We start from the raw sequence: 21,522 nt of genomic DNA, 5'->3' as shown, positions 1-21,522 counted from the left end.
CCCCACCCCCCCAGTAGCCTGGGCCGCGTTTGACCACTGGTAGGGCGGAACAACTGACCGGCAGGCGGCGCTCCCCGGAGCTCCCGGCTCGAGCCCCAGGGCACCGGGAGGAGCCAGGACCCCGAGCAGGAGAGAGACGACTGGGGGGCGCGCGGCACAAAGAGCTTTTTATTCAAATTTGTTTAGAGTTTCGCGAATTTGCATGAGAAATGTGTGAGAAAAGCCAGCTCCGGTGACCTCATCCGCACCTGCCATTAACGTTCAATTAGCGGCTGAATAGCGGCCGCCGACACGACGTGCAAAGAATCCGGCCTGCCCCGGGCAGCAAGGGCGGCAGGCCTGGCCCAAGAGGGTGGGACCGAGGGAGGGGGACGCGGCGTAGGGCCCCGGCCTACTCCTCTGGCCCGGAGACCCAGGACCTCGTCCTCACTCCAACTCTCCGAGGGAACGCGGGGATCTCAGGACCCTGGAGCCCAAGATTGTTTGGGGCGCGCCGGGACCCTTAGGATGCCCTGCTCCCTCTGGGAGTAGAAAGGGGCGGGCTTGCCCCCTACCCAGGACGGAAGGTGGCCGGACGAGCCCCGTCCCAGCTCAGATGGGCTTCCCCGCCACCTTCCGGACAAAGTGTCAAATACAAGTTCAAGTTCAGGGCCAGGCCCCAGGGGCGCTGAGCCTTACCCGGCCGCCTTTGTTCTCTGGGATAATCGCTCCCACGTCCCCTCTCGGGCGGGGCCCAGAAAAGACCCCTGCCCCGCCCCGCCGCGCCCCGCAGGAGCCTCCTCCTCCCGCCGGCGCGGCGCCTGTCCCCTGGTCCCGGCGTCGCCGCTCGGTACCACCGAAGGATCTAGGGGCTCGGGCCGGCGTGGAGGGAGGGGGGGTGCCGGGGGGGAGTGGAGGCGCGATACGAGCCCGTGGGAGCCTCCCCAACCCCGCAGTCCCAGCGGCAAACTGTGCTTGGTCGGACCGATGCCCGCGCGGAGGTAAGAGCCCTTTGCGGGGTTCGCCGGTATCCCTGTGCCCCGCCCCCCGCCAGGGACTATGCGGGCCCCAAGGAGCGGGGCGGAGGATGGTGTGCTGAAAACCTGCTGGGCAGCCCCGCTGGGCCTCCGGTGGGGTGGGGAGTGCACTGTCGCTCCAGGGCTCTGGGGAGTACCAGGCCTGGGCGGTGGGTATGGAGGGCAAGTGCGCCCAGCCGAGGCCCGGTAAGATCGCTGGCCTTTCCCAAAGTCGTTTGGCTCACCCGTCTCTCCCGGTTAGCTTCTTGGTCTCCCCTTCTGTGTTTCTGGCTCTGGCGCTTCCTTGGCTCCTCTCAAATTTTGGCTGGAGGGGATCCTAGTTAGAATGTAGCTCCCCAGGTCCTGAGGCCTCTCCTAAAGAGCCGGACATGTGTGTGTGGCTCAGCTGTTAGGGGAATCAGCTGTGCCCACTCACTCCCTCATCCCATTCCCAGAGCGTAAAATAAAGTCCTGGGCCAAATGGTGGTTGCTGGGGTGGGGTGGGCTAGGCTGGGCAGTGACTTAGTGGCAGTGCAGACACCATACGAGTTCTTTTGTGTGTGCGGGGGGACCTCTTGCTGTCCCTGCATGTCTCGTTCCTGGATTCCGTGCGGTGACAGGTGTTAGCTTGTACCTAGCGTATACCTCATCCCGCTACCCCAGTGCACTCCCAAGCTGAAAGGGCACAGGGGGCTTCTTCTGAGTGGCCCAAATCTTGTCCCCTATACCTGCCTTTCACTCGCAGGTGCTTGCTTTAAGGTCATTTATGTATCCGTGCTTTACATACAGTTCTAACATCCACAATATTTGGCTTCTAAATTCACAACAAGTTAGAAGTAACGAATTAGAAAGGGGAAGAAGGCCTTTTCCCTGCAGCTATACTGCTGTCCTTGTGTGCTCCTTCCCCTCTTCTCTATGTAGTCCCGGGATTTCTCACTTCTGGGATTTGACTCATGCTGAAGCGCCAGCCTACCCAAGTACATTCCTTCCCAACTCCAATTGGCCATATTTTGTTGGGTGCCTCCTCCTCCAGGAGGCCTACCCAGATTTTCTCCACATCTCTCCCTCTCTTGACACCTTCAGCAGAGGGTCAGCTGCACATCTGAGTATTTAGTAAATACTCAATAAATGAAATCATTTCTGGATGAATGAATAAAAAAATCATACGTACACATAAATCTAACAAGCATTGAGATGGTCAAATTTTTGTTTTCAGTATTGATTCAAACATAACAGCTCTCAGGGGCTCCTCTCCTCTGTTCCATCACATATGAAGTCTCTCACTTGCAAGTAAGAACCAGCCTGAAAACGTTGGTTCTGTGTGCTCTGTTAAAAAAAGAAAGGAGAAAAATTCTATGCAAATTGTTTTAAAATTTAAAAAAGAAGAAGAAATGCCAGAAGGGATCCCCTCAGCCTCTGTGCAGCTCTGCTCTTCATCTGACGGGGTCCCCAGAGGGCCTAGAGGAGCTAACGTTTCATGAACTGCACACGACTTGGGACCCTTCTGCAAGGTCTCAGTGGAACCACCAGAAACTTGACTAAAAATGGAGACTGACCTACCTAGTGTGTGCGTTTAGATTCCCGATGATTCATCACCGACACGCTGATGTCAGAGGAGCCTGGGAAGATGTTTACATCTTTTTTAAAAAGGGAAAGCGGAACGTTTTTCTGCAAAACCATCTGTAAAACCATCTGTAAAGGCTGCTCTAGACTCTTCCTCTTCCTCATGGGCAGTTCCAGCCTGAGCTCTCGGACAAACCACTATTTTTCTCCTGTAGGTTCCCTAACTTGGATGGGTAAAATGAGGACATTTAAGGCAGCCACAGTTGGCAAGGGGTGGTATAAATACTACTCTGCAGTAGACTGAGAGAACAATAATTTATTTATATATTAACTCATTTACTCCTCCCAACTAAAGGAGATGGCTCCCTTTTATAGAAGTGGAAACTGAGGTGTGAAGAGGTTAAGTAACTTGCCTTCAGTCTCACATCCAGAAGAAGGTCCGGTAGGCTTTATATTTGGCAGGAAGGGTTAGACTCACTATGCTTTACTATACTACCGACTTTGTAGCTTTGCTCCTAAGGTAGTGGCTAAATGCCTCCTCTTCCTAATCACATTTCATGTGGATTTCCTTGCTTTCCTTATCACCCAGAGACAGAAAGGAGTCAGGGGTTGGGGGGCAGTGAACAGCCCCCTTTGGGGTCTTTAGTTCAAATTCTGGCTCTCTCCCTTACATACCATGTGACTTGTGTCAAATCTCCATATCCTCATCTGTAAAATGGATTTGCAAATTGATCTCATCTCATGGACTTGTGAGGATGAAAGAAGATGCTAGGTTTGGCCCAGGGCCTGAGTCATAAATGTATCCTTGAATGACAGCCATTATTACCATCAATCACCTCTAATGACAATGTTACTGTCACTATGCATTTTCAGGAAACAATGCCCCTCCCCACTCCGAAAAGAAAATACACCAGCAATACATCTCCACATGCTTTAACCAAGCAGCCGAGGGGTGCCAGGACTGTGGAATGACAGTACGCAGATAATTCAGACTCTCAGTAGGTCATGTGGACTCCCAATGTCTTAAATACAGACCCTTGAAACCTTGTCTCTCCTGGGCTCTCAGCACTTAGGAAGGTGTGAGTGTGTGAGTGGGGGCGGGGAGGGGGAGGGGTTGAAAGGCCCTGAGGAAAATTGAGAGAATTAGAGGCCAAGACGACTCTTAAGGAGAGAAATCTGAAGCATGTTCTTTTTTACTTTCTTAGCCATAAACTCTGACTATTACCTATCGATGAGGAAAATAAATTAAGACTAGACCCTGCTTTTCATCTGACGGGGTCTCTAGAGGGCCTAGAGGAGCTAACGTTTCATGAACTGCACAAGACTTGGGACCCCTCTGCAAGGTCTCAGTGGAGCCACCAGAAACTTGACTAAAAATGGAGACTGACCTACGTAGTGTATAGATCTAGTCAGTGGAATGCTTCTGCCTCCTTTCATGTAATTTATATTTTTTTTTTATTCAGTGTTTATTCTGTGCCAGACATTGTTTTAGGCACTGGGGATACAGCAGAGAACAAAACAGAAAAGCCCCTGCCCTCAGGGAGCTGACGTGTGTGTGTGTGTGTGTGTGTGTGTGTGTGTGTGTGGTGTGTGTGTGTGTCTGTGTATGAACAAAAACATCAGAACTTCTGTGCTGTGCCTCCCTCTGACAGGATCCCTCATAAGTGGGACTGGTCAGCTTGGTCTCCCTCATTCTCTCACCCCTTAAAGCCAAGGACACATGTTTTCACACAGCTGTCTCCACTTGGGGGTATTACTAAGAAAAGAGACAGAGACAGGCTCAATTTCTCTCCATATCCAAAAATAAGTAACAGGCCGAGGTAAAAAAGTTATTCAGGCAAGGTACCCGTCAAGCAGGCAACACACCGGTGCCTGCCTTCTTCATCCCATTCCTGACCAGATACTGGATCCAGGGAAGGCTGAAATCCTGGCATTGGAACAGGGGTAGAATTGGTGACAGTCCATGGCATAAACCAAGAGGACTGGGAAGGGACAAGGCTGTATCCAGGGGTGTGAGCAAATCATATTAATAGCTAGCCTGTGCCAGTTAATCCTCACCAGGACCTCTGATTTAGAGATGAGGAAATTGAGGCACAGAGAGACTGAGTAAAGTGACCCAAGGCCACATAGCTATTCCTTGCAGATCGGGGGCAGATTTGAACCCAGAGAGCTGGCTCCAGGGTCTGTGTGCCTTATCCCACTATCAAGCTATTTATTTGACCAAATTTCAGAAAGAAATGCTTGCTTCTTTTGGGTGAAACTCATTCTCCAAGTATCCTTAGAAGTCTGCAAGGAGTTCTTTGTAGCCACCCCCCCAAAACATACACTTCTTAGAGGCCCAGGTTAGAGATGTTAGGAACCTTCTTTTACAAGACCCCTCGCTTGGCAGATGAGGAAACAAGCAGATGGAGAAGGACTTGCTGGAGGCTATTATCAAAGTGGACACTAGAACCGTAATCTCTTAGCAGAGCTCACACTGGGGCTGCATGTCAAGGTCTTGGGGAGAAGAGCTGCTTACCTTACTGGAGCCTCTTCAAGGGCCTAGCTACTTCTACTGCTAGCAGAGTAAAACACCTGCCTACTCTGTAAATAAGTCCCAGATGGTTTCTAAAGGCCTTAGTGGACTCGAGGTACCATGGTGTCCAATTAGAGAGCCAATGGGCCTTATATCTGGTCCTTGGAGACCTGTCCTTGTCCTCGTGGAGCACTGCCCATGCTCTGGGCATGCCCTTGGTAGGATATAGTTTCCTGCCAATTTAGGGAGCTTTACTCCATCCCTGAGCCAGGGGCCATGGAAGCCACATTTGTTGCCCTCCCCACTCTTCGTATATACCTTGCACAGAAGTGGGGACTCAATGACAGTGGCATTCAATTGAATGTCTTCACCTCTTGGTGCCAAGTCAGGTCCGCATATTATCCCATAAGGCTGCCTGAAAGATTCCCCCGTCCTCCTTGGAATTGTGTGGGGAGGGTCAAGGACCACCACCCTGGACTTGGAATCAGAATGCCGGGAGGAATCCTGGCCCTACCTCTCCTTGCTAGGAGATCTCCAGGTAACCCAGATCCATTCTTTGAGCTTCTATTTCCTGAAGGAAGCTGACAGTGCCTCCTTGGGAGGCCTGGCAAGTGGGGGATTATACGAGATGCTGTGTGTAAAGGTACTTTGCAAAGGGTGAGGTGGGTGGAAGATCCTGCTTACCCAATCACATGCTTACCTAATCTCTGCCTTGTTTGGTCCTGGGTCAGAGAAACCTCAGTCCTTTCATCACAAACCAAGAGAGAGGGTGGAGGATTAGAGGAAAGGGGGCAGGGTTGGGCTTCCTCCAAGTTTCCCCAGAGAGGCTCCATCTTGAAGGTTACCACTGTCCTACCCCATGGAGAGGGTTGCTGCAGTGAGGAGGGAGCTGGGGTGGGAAGTGAGCCTCAGGAAGCGCCAGCCTACACCACACCCTGTGAGTCAGGGAGTCTATCTTCTAGCCTGGTGGTTTCTGGTTAGAATTTAACATTAGTAGCACCAGCTTTACATCAATCACCGGACTGACAATGAAGAGGATGCCAGGTTAATGAAATGTTCCTGGCTTTCCTGGCTGGACATGGAGATTCTATCACCAAACAAAGATTAGGCATTTGTGTTATAATAGCTGGAGTAACCAAAACTCTTTGGAGATTCCTGTTTGAACGCACCCCAAAACCACATAAAACTTTTCATGGGTTAAAGGGTTCTGCTCTTCGTGGTTCTGGAGTCAGATTTGGGAGCATTTGGTCTGATCTACCCAGCTGTGCCCGCCCAGGGCTCCTGCTTGGCAGGTCTCATGGCCTAAGTCACTAGATTGCCTAAGGGGGACCTGAGGTCAGTGGGGGTTAGCCAGAGTGAAATACACAAATCAGAGGGCGAGAGGTGCTGCACCGGCCGGAATGCATGTGCTCAGATGCCTCTGTAGGATATGGTTTCCTGCCAGTTTGGGGAGCTTTTCCTCCATTTCAGAAAAAACAAACTTACAGCGAGGGGTGAGGGGTTAGGATTTGGGATTGGGGGAAAAGGTGGGTGGAGAGCCCACCCAAGGGTAAGGAGGGGGCTGCAAAGATTACACCTGGGCATATGTTTCCCTAGAAATCACATTCATTGTAATTTTGTAATTTATTCCAAACTTTCATGCGAAGAAAATCAATAGTGGGTGTCAGTACTGGTGGCCCTCCTGATCACACCTGCATCTCTTGAGTGTGCCTTAAAGGTCTTGGGAATGGAAATATAAAAACTGCTTCGTGATGCGTCATCTTTATCCCCCTCTCCCCCACCCATTCCAATATACTTTCTACTTCCAGCCTAAATTTGGGGCCCCCTGCCGGGGCCGGCCATGATCTTGACGCCGGCATAGGGGAGGCCGCGCTCTGTCCACCCCAGCCTGGTGATGCCGTTAGCTTCCTGTGCCCGGTATTGTAGGCTACACGCCTTTCTGGCGTACGGAGCTGAGCGCCCAGGCCACCGCTCCTCAACCTCTCAGTAATGTTTACCCGAGGCCTCGTGCAATGAGACTATTCGTATGGCATTGTCAACACGGCGGCGCGCGCGTCTCCGGCCCTCCGCGGCTTGCCAGACTGTCCTGCAAACCACCTTACCCGTCTCTTTGGCGCAGGAGACTCAGGCTGTAAGAGGAGGAACCACTGCACCCTGGAACCCTAACTCAGGTCCTAGCAAAAGATGCAAGAGGAAGCCTTGCTCTTTTAGTAAATCTCGGCCGCCCGCACATCTGGCCCCTGGTCTAGCTCGGTAGAGGACTGGCTGGTGGCTGCGCGGTCCAGGCCGTGGGCACCCGACCCACCTCTGTTTTCCTTCCCGAGGCGCCCCTGGATTACCACTTTCGGTTTGCGCTTACATCCGGGTTGTCGAATTTCCCAGGGAATCATAATTATTGTATCTATAATTTATTCTAACCCCAAGGTTCCAAGAAAATTTGTAATGAATGTTAATATCTACAGACTCCTGGTCAATCTGCATCGGGCTGTCGAGAGAGCCGTCGGGTTCTTCGCAGTGGGTGACTTCAGGTCCCCGTGCCTTGTTTCCTATCACTCTGAAAGAATTTTCTCCCCAAAGGGAATCCAACTTGTTTGAAACAGGTCTCTCCTCTCTGATTTTCTGCACTGGAGAAAAATCTCGATCTGCTTTTCGAAAAGATTTTTTTTTTTTTTTAAGAAGCATCCGGGCAGGCCCGAGGAGTCGGGCTGAAGGTAAGCCAGCAATTATTGCCTCAGACTTCCGGACGTTACGTACCCCAAGCACCTGAGCTACTAGGGGTATATTAGACAAGATTTCCCGGCGCAGCCCCAGGAGTCCCTTCGCCCGCTCCCAGTTCGCAAGCGCAGGGGATCCTGCGCTCTCTCCTGCAAGGCCTTGGCGTTTGCTGAGCTCTCTCCGCGCGCGTGGAGGAGAGGCTGCCTGTCGTGAGCAAAAGCTGGGAGTTGTTAGAGATTCCTCAGCAGCTCTGAGGGCGAGATCGGGTTTGTCCCACGACCTCGGCCCCAAGAAGTTGTAGAAAGAGACAGACCCCAATTTTCTCCCCTTGGAGTTGAAACAAAACCTGAAAGCCCGAGGTTGCCCGCACCGCCAGAGGTGGCGCCTAGGCGGCGGGGGCGACCTGAGCCGCGTGCCCGCGCAGTTTCCAGGCCTGGGTTCTGTTTCTTCCTATTTTAGTTACTTAGCTGGTTAGCTAATAGACAGCTCACAGGCAGCACTTATGCAAACGCCAAGCCTGGACCCATGCTGAGTCTCCGCGACCGCTAGACCTATAGTTGCCCGGCTGGGCTCCCAGAGGAGTGACGAAGGGAAATTCCTGGTAATTAAAGGGGAGGTTTTCCCGGGGCGCCCCTTGGTGAAGTGGCCTTGGCTTCGAGTGAGGAACAAAGGACTAAGGTGCCTGCGCGCAGCCCGCCCTCGGGGCCCGGCGCGACCCGCATTCACGCCCCTCCTGGCTACACGGCTGCCGCGGGCTTTGTGCGCCGGGGCCGCGCGCCGCGCGGCACCTGCCCGGCTTTAAGTACCTTGGCCAGGCAGCTCGGGCGGCTGTTCTAATCGCCGTCTCCAAAGTACCTGCTCATGAATAAACACCAACCCCATTTATCAGGTACTTAGCGCTCATTGTGAAGGGGAAATTGGCCCTTTTTGAAAGTGTCTATCCACAACCCATCTGCGCAGTTCTGGTTGCAGAATTCCCCTCACCCTTGAGAGACACACACACACACACCACACACACACACACTCGCAACACGAGGCTCCTCCAAGCTAAGATAAACTCGCTTTTCTTCCCGTAAGTGCGTGATTGAGCCGCGACAATAGGCGGCGAGGAGGAGGCCGTTGGGTCAATAGCCTGCGTCTCTCCCATTAATAGGAAAAGTCAATGCGCGGAATGCAGGGCCTTAGGAAAGCCCTGTCCGGCATTCCAGTCGCAGGGGTCACACTTGCATCAACGTGCAGGCACGTTGCCCCTTGGGTCCCCCAAACACTGAGCAAAATATTGGAAAGATGGCCCGAGGTGTCTGTGGTGCCTGTCAGCATTGGTCGGGTGGGCCCCAGCTGCACCCTGGGTTTCCCTACTTTCCCCCAGTTGGGCCCCACATCTTGATCTGGCTCTTAAGTCTTGCCCATAGGGGATAGAGAATTTAGGGATCCAGATACTTTGCAATCCCCGGGCCTGTAGGAGGAAAAGTGGCTCCTCTGGGAACCCGGATGGGCCGAACAGCAGCTTCCGGCAGAGGCCCTCAGGTTTTAGAGTTATCCGAGTTGGGAGAAGGGCGGCCTGCTCAGTCCGCGCACCCGTGGCAGCACCACGGAGGGAATAAAAGCAGGGTAAACAATTTGAAGATCCCCACAAAGGCAAGGCAGTAAATTTACAAACTCATTTGCCTCCTGAATGCTCGCTTCTTTTTCACTCATATATTCCTTCTAAACTGTGGGCTTTCTGTGTACATGGGCGCGCATTCCCAGGACTCGTTTCCCTGGGTGGAATTCACCCAGGAATACAATCGATTTTCTGAACCTGTGTATGGCCACAGGCAGCTCTGAAAATGAAAGTGTTTGCTAAGTGGGGGAGATCTCACCAATCAAACGTTTAAAAATGGCTTTGTCTTCATTCAGCTCTCGATTTATTTTGTGTTTTACAAATAGAAGCTCAGAGCTTCTGTCGCCCAGTCCTTGCGTGACTCATGGCGGTGGCCACACGGGGTTCAGGTATACGGGATATTTAGAAAATCGCTGCATATCGGAGTTTCCTAGCACGTTCCATTTATACTGAACGCAGGCGGCCGCCGAAAATCCAGCCTCGACTCTTGCCAACGACTGGGTAGGACCCTCGGGGTCCTGCGACCGCACTGGAGGGTGTTCCCGGCTCAGGTCTGGGGAGGCCTCCGCGGAGACTAGGTTCTCGAGAGGCGAGCGGGCGCGCCGGAGAACCCGAGACTGCTGCGGGGCGGACGCGGGCTCCCTGCGCTGCGGTTCTACGCAGAAACACCAATGGCGATGCCTCCCCAGCTCCTCCCAGCCCCCTTCACTAGGCCGGCGCCTGGCCCGGAGATCCTCCCAGAGCCCTGGTAGCGCCATCGTGTCGGAGAAAACAAGCTCGGCCCCGCCGGAATTCGCCCCAAACGCAGATGCTTATTTTTGGAATATTCTAGAAAAATAACAAGATCTTGTTTGTCTTTATGATTCACGGGAGGTAACTGATGGGTGGGCCATTTACATGAGGGCAGACACTGTGGGGTGAAAGTGACTTCTGGACGTAGGCTTTAAAGTATGAACGGTTCCAAATTCCCAATATCTCCGGCCTTTCCGGTTGCAAATCGGACCCCCGCGGCTGCTGTGGCGGGAAAACCAGACATTTCTGCTTTGTGGCTTTCGGGCTGCCTCCACCCCACACAGGCTCGTCTCGTCGCCGAGGAGTCAGCCCCGAGCCTTCCTAGTCCCTAAACAAGGGCTCCAGGTCGTGGCCGTGGGAAGCCTCCGAGAGGGCTGGGGGTAGGGATTCCCTTCAGCTCCGCAGGGCATATCACAAGCCCCTTCTTCCTCTGCGCCTTCTCCCACCTCCAGGGGCAGGGGATGAGCTTCCCCAAGTGAAGCTTAATTTTATTTGGTGAAAATTCTGGAATTCGAATTCGTTGCTCTGTGTGTTTGTGTTAAATGCCTTGATGGCATAGGTGTGTGCGCACCCACACAAATTTATGGAATTTATGGGCGGTGACTGCGGCCGGGAAAGGTTTGGGGGACAAGTAAGAGAGGGCGCCTGCAGGCTCTCCAGGCCTGGGACTGGCCCCCAAGGCACGGCTGGAGCAGAGCATGGTGGAAGTGGTAGTCTTCAACTCGAACCCCTCTCTTTTAGGAGCCCTCATTTTCACCCTTCTCAGCCAAGCCCTTCGTTCACATTCTTGCACCCTCTGGGGTCCCGAGCCGACCCCTCACAAAAGACCAAGGAGAAGTGGAATTGAATCAGGGCCAGAGCAGGGCTCCCCCAAGGCCGGTTCCCCGACCTGCATGGTGCAGCCAGGCCTGAGGCCTGGGAGGGCCATTTGGGAAACCCTCCAGTCGAGGCCCTCCAGACTGGACTCAGGCCGCAGGAAAGAGCATAAGCCCAGCCCTCTCACATAGTGTGGCTTGTCCTCAAACCTCCCACCTCCCCAAATCGCCCCACTACAGTCCACTCTCACTAATCACCCCCCTTCATCTTGGTTCTTTTGAAGGGGTGGCCACGGGAGTGCCTCCGCCCATGACAGCAGTGTGCAGAAAGCTGACCTGGAGCTGGGAAGCCAGGAGAAGGCAAGTGGGGCTCCACCTAAATAAACCCCAAAAAGACAGCTCCAGTGAGGGCCCAACAAACCTGAGACCAGGTAGGGAGTAGCGTGTCCGCAGGGGCAAGGATGGAGCACCAAGTGCCAGAGCCTGAGATTTGGGCTCTCACATCCCGACTTGGGAGTACTTGTGGCTCCTGGATAGTCATCATGTGCAAGCCTCGGACCCCTTGGAGGGGTTAGGGAAGGATCTGTGGTCCCCCTCTCATGTCGACCCTGGGTTCCTTGAAACAATCTAGCCCACACCAGGAGCATCCATCTTAAAGCCCTGGCTTTTGCTTCCCCAGGAACCTACTCAACTCCCATGCCGTTAGATCACCACTTAGAGCGTCTTGATGCCCAGGCTGGAAGGGTCTCGGCTGCACCAGCTTCCCCCACTGCAGTTCCAGGTTTTGTCCTGTCTGACTTTCAGCAAGCGGCTTAGCTCAGCCTTGGTGCTGCCTTCCAGGAAAGAGGGGCAGCAGCAGCCTCCGCTGACCCGGGTGCCCTTGTGGGCTATCTAGTGGGGGCTCGCGGGTCCTTGCCTTCTCCGCCTAGGGTGGGTGGGAGATAGGTTCCTGAACTTTCCAGGGCTTCTCCCTGGCACACTTTGGCTGCCACATCACGGATGGAAACGCTGCTGCCAATGGGATCAGGTTCGCTAGCAGCACGCAGCCGGCCCTGGTGTGCTCGCTCTGGCCTGGGTGCCCTCCATACCCCCGCGCGCGCTTGCTCTCTGTGGGGCGCTGGTAGGTATGGGTGTTCTAGGAGCCACGAGGAGAAGCGGGTGGCAGGGCCGGGTCTTGCGCTTCCTACGCTCCCTCTGTTCAGTTCACTCTCGTGGCCTCTGTTCCAGTCTGGCCTGAGGATCCCTGGCTCCCCACGGCCAAGCCGAGAACCAGCGGGCGCAGGTTTCATTGTGCAGACTCCCGGGGTCAGGTCCCAGGGTCACGTGCACGCGTCGGGCCTCCTCTGGGCGCGCCTGTTCCAGATTCGCCGACAGAGGGCGCCGGGGGCCGGAGAGGAGAGCGTTCGGGAGCCTTTCCGGGGTCCCTGGCACCACTCTGTGGGGCTCGGTAGTTCAGAGCCACACCTGACACCCTCACGTCCCAAACCGGGATAGTCGCACCGACAAAGTCACAAGAAGGAGAGCGCAGCTGACGGTGGGCGGGCGGGACGGCGGAGCCACTGACAGCGGGACCTACGAGGATATGGCTACAGGACTCCCCGGCGGACCCTCTAGTTTGTAACCGTGCGAACACTGGAGGGATTCACTGTGTGCACCGTGGAGGCGTGGACATCCACCTGAGTGTGCAGAGGGAGGGGAGGGACACAAGGGATAGTCCCTGAGACTGGCTCCTACCAATTTCTTTTTCTTTTTTTTTTTTTTTTTGAGACGGAGTCTCGCTCTGCCGCCGAGGCTGGAGTGCAGTGGCCGGGTCTCAGCTCACGGCAAGCTCCGCCTCCTGGGTTTACGCCATTCTCCTGCCTCAGCCTCCCAAGCAGCTGGGACTACAGGCGCCCGCCATGTCGCCCGGCTAGTTTTTTGTATTTTTTAGTAGAGACGGGGTTTCACCATGTTAGCCAGGATGGTCTCGATCTCCTGACCTCGTGATCCGCCCGTCTCGGCCTCCCAAAGTGCTGGGATTACAGGCTTGAGCCACCGCGCCCGGCCCCAATTTCTGAACTGGAAGGGTTTTCTAGAACGTTAGTTCAAATATCCTCTTTAATAGCAGGAAACTGAGGCCCTGAGAGGGCAACGACTTATCCAAGGTCCTGCAGCACTTAGAAACAGAGCTGACTCAACTAGCACTGGGGAAGGGCGGCCCCTCCGCTGCCCTCTGAGCCTCAGTTCCTCCTTGTGAAACATTGCAGTTGTACTAGGTCGTGGTTCTGGAGGTATGCCTGAAGGGGTGTGCAGGGGTCTGCATGGGTATGCACATGTGTGTTGGTGCACGTGTATGTTGGAGGCAGCCTATGGCCATCTGACAAGGGCTATGTCTCCATGCGTGGGTGCCTGTAAAGAGCTCCGTGGGTGCCTGGGTGTGTTCGCCCTTGAAGGAGTAGATGTGTCTGCAAATTGTGTACAGATATATTTGTGCCTATTCAAGTGTGTGTTTGTGAAGAGATGTGTTGTGAGGAGGTGTGTGTAGAAGAGTGAAAGGCTATTTGTGTCTCTAAATTGTGTACATGTGCTTAAAGGAGTAATTGTGGATTGTAAATAATTGTATGCTGGAAAGGGGCCTGGCACTCCCCATCCACTAGAACCCCACCGCCTGCCTTTACTGCTTCTTCACATGTGCCCTAGAGCCCATTCTCATTCTGGGCCCCACAGAAAGGGGCAAGGGATGAGAGGGCGGAGGGACACAGGCTCTGGGGTGTGGCTCTGCCCCAATGCCCAGCAGGCTCTAACGGGCTGCGATTAGGCAAAGCTTCCCCTGGGCTGCAGAGGGAGAGAGAGAGAGAGGGAGAGAGGGAGAGAATGAGGGAGGAAGGAGGATTACGGCAAATTCATTTCTATTTTCCAGCCCACTAAGCCTGCAGTGTGTCTCTGGTGTTAGCATGAGAATGGGCCAGGGCTCTGTGAACACCCCCGCCCCCGACCTACTGACCCCTCTTCCCCCCTGACGTGAATAGCAGGACTCACAGCCTCCCCAGCCTCTCCAACTAGTGCCTGCAAAGCCACAGCTCCTAATCAGGGTAATTTAATATATTTTAAGCCCCCGGCGGCTTTATTTTCCCTCCTTTTCGAGTTTGTTTTAGGCATTCACAGCTCTCACCCCGTCATTAGACGGCCTTATTTGACGGATGGAAGGAGCTGCTATGAGACCACAGCCCTTTGTGTCCCCCACATAAGCTGGGCTTCCCCGTAATTAGAATGGTATTCCCAGCCATTGAGGCTTTTCATGAGGCAGAACAAAAACTCCCCGAGATGAATATCCCCCAACTCCCAGCCCCCTGGCCAGGAAAGGGGCTGTGAGTTAAAGGGACTCCTTGGGGAAGACAGTCCAGAGCAAGGACAGCCAGGGTCCTACCAGGGTGAGGAATTTAGGGGCCATGGGAAGTGGGCACCAGACAAAGGCTGGTGGCTGGTCAAGGTTGCTGGTAAACACCAGTCACCTATACATACTCCACCCAGCACTCAGCCAGCCTCAGGATGAGCTGGGCTCATCCGAGGACCTTCATATTCCATGGAGTCCTGGGGTGTGGAACCAGGCTGGAATGTGCATGTAAAACACAAACATACACAGTCACACTAGTCACTCACATGCAGGCTTGGGATTACATTGTAAACACATATATACACATACATGTACACATGCATGCTCAGCCACAAGATTACAATGTCACCAAACTAGGTTAGGAAATACCTGTAAATATACACACATCACACACATGCTACCCAGACAGAACCAGACTGCAGTTTGTCTTTATGCACACACACACACACACACACACACACACGGCCAGCCCCTCAGACAGATTGTTTGTGAACACACACACACTCCTGCATACTTGTATGCATATATACACCCTTAGGGTCATCCAGACCCCAGTTTTTCTGGGGGCATTCACCAGCCTGTGCACACTGTGGCGCACCACCCCTCCTCCCCAGGACATAGACTCACTTCTGGCCACATTCTTAGGTCCATGCTTGGCCTATGTGCAAGTAGTTTGACATGCACACACATGCATGGATGCATGCCCATCCTTTGGCTCACACTGACATGTGAAAACTCAGGAAAATACTATAGAACCAAAATGACATTACAGTGCTTCCATATTTTCTAGCCAGCCTCTCCCAGACGCTCATTACCAGGCATGCCGGGGAGTTTTGAGGATAAGCCCCCACTCAACTATACGCTATGCTATGAACTCAGCCCCCAAGTGGGCTGGGTTCTCTGGGGCTCACGTGGGTCTCCTATGCCCTTTGGGGAGAGGAGATCTCCCTTTTCTAGATTGGACCATGCTCCAAGGACAGAAGGCAGGTGTCTGGCTGTCTGGTACAATCAGTAGCTTTTTTTCAGGATTCAGGAAAGGCTCAGAGGGTGATAACTAGGTCTGGGAGTCTGCAGAAGGGAGAACTCACCTGCTAACTGATGTACAGGGATGCAGTCCCATGGAGAAGCAGTGAGTGCCTCATCTCTAGGAGGATTCCAATAGGGGCAGCATGATAACCAGGCAGAGATGTTGTGGGAGAATTCATTTGTTTAGTTCAGCTCCTACTCTCTATCAGACCCTGTGCCCAGTGCTTGGAGTACAGTGGTGAGTAGCATACAAGCCTGTCTTCAAAGGATCTTAGAGTCTTAAATGGGAAAGTTACACACACACAGTTAATAGATAGGCCTGGGCCAGGGGACAGGGATAAGGCTGGGGCAGAGAGGAAAGTGATGTAATAGGTCTCTAGTTTCCACAGTGGAATATTGGCATCAGGGACTGAAGTGGATCGTTTAACATCCTGTGCCCAAGGCACACTTGTGGCACTTTGGAAGGATTTTTTTTCTTTCTTTTTTTTTTTTTAAACAGAGTCTCGTTCTATCACTGAGGGTGCAGTGCAGTGGCATGATCTCGGCTCACTGCAACCTCTGCCTCCCAGGTTCAAATAGTTCTTGTGCCTCAGCCTCCCAAATAGCTGGGATTACAGCTGTGTGCCACCACACCTGGCTAATATTTGTTTTTTAAGTAGAGATGGGATTTTGTCATGTTGACCAGGCTGGTCTGGAACTCCTGGCCTCAAATGATCTGCCTGCCTCAGCATCTCAAAGTGCTGGGATTATAGGCGTGAGCCACCGCATCCGACCCTGCACCTTGCAAGTCTTTGTGCTGGATAAGTGATGCATTAGCTGGTCTCCAAGGGCTCTCTACACTCTAAAATTCCTGTACTCCTGGTCTAGGTCCATGGCTTTCTCACTATGGCACCCTTCCCAAGGTGGGTGGTCTCACCCTAACTCACGCTGCACAGTGTACCTTTACCATGGCACTTATCACCTCCACCAAAGCTGTGCCCAGGTTCTTAGTGAGGGGAGTGGCTGGACCCATTCAAGTTCTCCAGGAACAAAGGAGAGGCTCATAAAGAGTGTGATGAATTCAGTTTGCTGGGGCAGGGTAGGGGGAGTGTCCAAAAGAGGTAGGTCAGGCTCCTTCATGCTCCTGACTTCTTAGGAGTGAAGAACAGTCCACTGCATCTTATGGAGCCTCATTCTCTTCTATTCCAAAAGGAAGTACAGCTTTGAAGTGATGGGGTGGGGACCTCAGACAGGTAGTTGTTTGCATACTTTTTTTTTAACCTTACATCTTGTTCAATATATGGGGCAACCATCTTACCCTTATATCTGCCGGTGGCCCAAGCAAATGCATACCCAGAAAATGACCAGAAAACTTCAACATCTCTCTCTAGGTAAAACGTGTGCCTGTTTCTCTTAGTAGGAAAAATTTCACAGGGTGAACTAGAGAACAAGGGATGCTTTGAAGCCACTTCTTATGTCATATATATATATATATAATTTTACCATAGCGTTCCATGGTGTGATGTAATGGTTAGGAGCCTGGGATCCGGAGACATCCCGGTTCAAAGCCTGTTCCCCGCTTTGAGAGAGCTTGGCCACGTCTTTTTGGGCCTGGGTGTGTCTTCAACTGCAAAGTGGGAATAATAATAGTATCATCCTGCTAGGGTTGTTGTGAGGATTAAATGAGCTGATACATGTAAAAGAGCCCAACAATGCCTTCCATGCAGTAAGTACCCAGTGTTCACTGTGGTGATTAATATTAGAGTGAGTGCTCAGTAAATATTTGTTGGGTAAATATGTGCATTTTTCATTTTGTTTGCATTCAGGATAAAGTTGTGGGAAAATAAGATCTTCCTGGTAGCCTCTGCCCAGTAACTGGCAGGAGGCGGAGATGGGGTGGGGGTGCGCGGAGGCGTCTACAGTAGTTAAAAACAATAAGCGTTCAGAGAGGATGGGGCCTCGGGTCGTTACTGCGGTCTCCAGCAGGGGGAGCCCAGGTAGTCATCGCTTGCGGTCTCCAGACCGCAAGGCGGGAGGGAATTACCCTTGACCGAGCACCTACTGTGTGCAGTGCCCCAGCCAGGCGCTGGGGAGCGCCGCGAAGGCAGGATGACCGCGAAGTGGCGGGTGGTTGCAGAGGGCGCAGTGAGGTGCTTCTGAACCAACGCAGACTTGCAGGGCCGACTTCCTGAGCGTCCCTTTGCTGCAGCGGAGCACGGATTTGGTTCCCGGCCAGGCCTGGCCTGGGAAGCGTAGGGCTGAGGGCGGTGTCCTGGCCGCGATCCCGAGTCGGTGCGTGCCTGCGCTGCAGGAGGGCCACCCGGAGCTCTGCTTCTCCGCTGCACCCGGCTCGGAGCAGGCACTCAGTACAACTCAGCAAAGTAAAGCTGCCTGGCGGGGATACTCCGGGCTGCAGGCGTGGGTACAAGGTGCCTCCTCATGGCAGTTTGGGGGTGGAAACAGTACCATTCCCCCGCACCCCACCCTTCCCCCTATCCCTGCGGCTAGACCGGGAAGAGGTAAAGCCCAGAGACTCCACCTTGGAACGGGGCAGGGGTGCCACGTGGGTTCTGGCCTTGAACGGGACATTCCTCATTCTGCTTCCTGCTGCGCCAGGTTTTCTCGTCCACTACTCTGCGGTGGCGGTGGCGGGTCGGCAGCTGGAGGGACAGCTAATTTGGGGGCCCTGGTATGTGTTTATGTATATATGCATGCATCTATGTATATATGGAGTAGTTTTCATAGATATTTTCAAATATCAGAGCTCCCGAGAGTTCATCATTGCAGCTAATTAGAAAAAGGAGTTGCACCTCAGCTCAAAAGATGCCAGAATCGGAAAGATATTGAGGAGCAAATGATTGCAGACGGTTTCCCCTTTGCCCCAGAGCAGGCAGGTTTGGGTTTGGCCCTGTAGATGAGGGCCGAGATCTGAAGAGGGAGGGGCCGGGGACACATGCTCTCGTTTCCCTGCTGGCCCACGTGGTCCCGGAAAAGTGGCTGAACCAGTGAATCCAGTGAGGGAGCTGGCGGTACCGCCAGCCCTGCCCACTCCTGGCCCCTGGTGTTTGGCCCAGCAAGCTCAGGAGCTTGGCTTCTGCCCTCCCAGATGCTCTGCGCCTGGAGAAGTTGGGTTGGAGTCACGAAGCTCCACATTTCCAGCTGTGTGAACTCGGCCAGATCTTTTAACCTCTTGAACCCTTGGGAGCCAAAATACCAGCCCCTCAGAGGAGTGTGAGCAAGCGTCTTCAGGGAGACTGTAAACCTCTGTGGATGCCTGTCAAGACCGAGTGTTGAGTGTCTTGCTGGATGTTTGTGTCGTTTAATCCTCATCTGAGGAGTCTTTCTCCCAGTTTTACGGATAGGGTAGTGGAAGTCTTGATGAAAGGGAGTGGATGCCCTTGTTCCTGGGGCAGCCAACTGGAAGCCTCCTGTTGTCCCTCAGGCCCCTTTTGAAGTTCCTAAAATGGAGTGCTGGGACCCCAGGAGGGAGGAGAGTCACACAGGATAATTCTGGCTGAGGGCAGAGGTCTCCTTCACCTGGGGTCTTGGTCTGAGGAACTGAAGTGGGAAGGTCAGGACAGATCACCTTTGGGGCCTCACTTTTTGGGTGGCAGTATATTTGCCCAGTCCTCATTGAAGGCTGCAGGAGTCTAGAAAGATACAGGATATGGGCTGGTTGAGGGAAGGGGGAATCTCCCTTAATTCTATGAAGCCTCCTCAGGTATCCCTTTTCCAGAAAAGGCATTCATATTTTATCAACAGAGGACCAATTATGGGGCATTGATCAGAGGTTTACTTTTGTTTCAGTGACTCCTGACAGCAGCCCCTTGGGAGGAGCTACTTAGGGTTAGAATCCAAGTCCAGGAGCAGTGAAGTGAAAAGTGACTTACCCCAGGTCACATAATGAGGGAGCAAAAAGAGAAGGGGATGGGATTTGATTCTAGGTCTGGTCTGGCCTTGCCTTCACACCAAAAACCTAGTCCTGGCATCCCCCAACTTCTGTATCTACCTTATGATGTCCCTTAGAGCAGGGTAGTTCTGAAGTTGGAGCCTGGCCCATTTAAGGGACATTTCCAGGATGAAGCCTGCCTAAGGATCAAGCCCCCACCTAGTGCAGGGAGGCTAGGTGGGCACAGAGTGCCCATGTGGACCTGGGCAGTGGCAGAAATGGAGGGTGTAGCACTGTGGAGCAGATGGCCATGACAGGGTGGGTTCCCACTGTGGTCTGGGGTACCCCTAAGGTCAAAGTCAGAGTCTTTGATGCTCCCTTTCCCCTCTCATAGGGAAGCTGAGAGAAAGCTCCTCTTTAAGGTTCTGAAACCCAAAGGTCATTTCTGAGCGAGAAGGCTGAGACCCTTCCCATCTTCTCTGACCCTCCTGACAGCACCTTTAGGAGCCAGAAGCGGCACAGCAAGCCTTCCCCAGGCCACAGACCCCAAGTGGCATCCCCCAACTCCTGAAAGAGGAATCCTGATGGGCTCCGGATTAAAAAATCAATCCAGTTCAAAAGTGATCAGGGGAAACTAGATTCAGTTAGAAAGGGCAGAGCCAGGAGGGCCAGGAGTAGAGCATGGGCCTCTCACTACCCCATCCTTGAGAAACTCTGCCATTGGAGGGAGAAAATCTGCACTGGGTCTGGAATGATTAAACTGTCCAGCTCTCAGAGAAGCAACTTAGTTCTTTGGAGCTTTGTCAGCAGATACACAACAGAGCAGTGCAGGTTAACAGGAGCTGTGCAGAAATGCCCTTTTCCCCAACCTACTGCACACCTGGCATCTTTTTAAATTTTCCGAAGTCGGGGAAATAAACTCCGGTGTCTACGACAGACGCTATTTTCAGAGGATTTGCTTTGGGTCTCCCCTTCCACTGGTGACCCCTAAAATCCGTAAGGATCTGGCTTGGCGGTGTGGCGGCATCGTTATCTCCGTTATGAAGGGTAGCAAACAGAAGTCTTCAGAGAAAGGGCATTCGCCTTTTTCTTCTAGCCGCCAGTCTCTGAGAGGGCGCTGGACCCCAAGACTCTGCAGGACTGGCCTCAGTGCAGAGGCTCTGGATTCTCTGGCGCTGAGGCGAGATGGGAGCTGTCCTCCCAGTGGTGCTGAAACTCGGGCTGCCTCCGTTGGGGTCACCGACAGAAGCTCACTTGTTCAGGCACATCCTGGGTCAGCCTTTCCGCCTCTGAGACGGCCTCCTCCCATCTCAGGTGAGAGATTCTGCCTGGAAGGGAAGTAGTCCACGCCATAATCATTCCCCAAAACCTTAATAGCCACTTAACTGGATTCACCACTTTTCGTCTTGCTGCCTCAATCCATTCTCCACTCAGTACCCAGAGTGGTCTTTTCAAGAGGCAAATCTGATCATATGTAAAGTACTCATATGGTTTTCCATTTCATTCAGAAGAAAACTTAAAAGTTCTTGATAGAGCTAAGAGATCCCTCCCCCTCAATGATCTAGCCCCTGTCTACTTCTTCTACCTTAATTGCCTATCAGGATGGCAGTGATGGGTTAGAACTGGCTTAATTCTGATATGTTTTGAAGATAGAACTGCTTATATTTGCTGAGACATTAGAGGGGTGTGCAGGAGAGAAATAGTGGAGTCAAGGGTGACCCTGGGGGTTTGAGGTTGAGCACCTGGAAGGATGGAGTTTCTATTTCCTGAACTGGGGAAGGCTGAAGGAGGAGTAGAGTTTTGGGGATGGGGATCTGAAGCTGTTTCTGGACATGTTAAGTTTGAGAGATCTACTAGATAGCCAAAGGGGATAGCCCAGTAGGCAACTGGACGTACAAACTTGGCATTCAGAGGAGAGGTTCTGGCTGCAGATATTAATGTGGGAGAGGTAAGCTTATGGTCTTATCTAAAACCATGCAGCAAGATGAGATCACTAGAGAGTAAAAGGACAAAGAAGAAAAGTGTTCCAGGGCAGAACACTGGAGTACTTTGATTTTAGAGGAAGAAATTGAAGAAAATCAGTAAAGGAGACTGGGAGGGAGGGTCTTTGAAGAAGAAGAGAACAAAAAAAGTGATGTCCTTGAGGCTGGGGGTTGGGGGCAGTGGAGGTATCTTAAGAACAAAGGAGAGATCAAAAGTATCCAATATGCTGACAGGCCAAGAAAGATGAGGATTGATAATTGACCTTTCGATATGG

At 52.9% G+C, this 21,522-nt stretch overlaps 1 protein-coding gene across 1 annotated transcript; it reads left to right on the top strand.

Annotated features, from left to right (window-relative positions):
• Nucleotides 1-595: 595 nt before the first annotated feature.
• LOC117071081 (translation initiation factor IF-2-like) lies at nt 596-20,804 on the top strand. The gene is made up of 3 exons (XM_033190860.1): nt 596-980; nt 11,283-11,429; nt 20,362-20,804. The coding sequence occupies exons 1-3, from the start codon at nt 596-598 to the stop codon at nt 20,373-20,375; spliced, it is 546 nt and encodes a 181-aa protein (XP_033046751.1). The 3' UTR covers nt 20,376-20,804.
• The last annotated feature ends 718 nt before the right edge of the window (nt 20,805-21,522 follow it).

Source organism: Trachypithecus francoisi, unplaced genomic scaffold, assembly GCF_009764315.1.
Source record: "Trachypithecus francoisi isolate TF-2019V2 unplaced genomic scaffold, Tfra_2.0 Lachesis_group3, whole genome shotgun sequence".
NCBI lineage: Eukaryota > Metazoa > Chordata > Mammalia > Primates > Cercopithecidae > Trachypithecus > Trachypithecus francoisi.
The sequence above is the reverse complement of the archived record's forward strand: the minus strand, read 5'-3'. Positions and strand labels throughout refer to the sequence as shown.

Bases quoted from the DNA above. Each gene is read 5' to 3' on its own strand.
- LOC117071081 (XM_033190860.1), top strand. From the start codon at position 596: ATGGGCTTCCCCGCCACCTTCCGGACAAAGTGTCAAATACAAGTTCAA. The intron at 981-11,282 runs GTAAGAGCCCTT...GTTCTTTTGAAG, and splicing joins GGACCGATGCCCGCGCGGAG to GGGTGGCCACGGGAGTGCCT.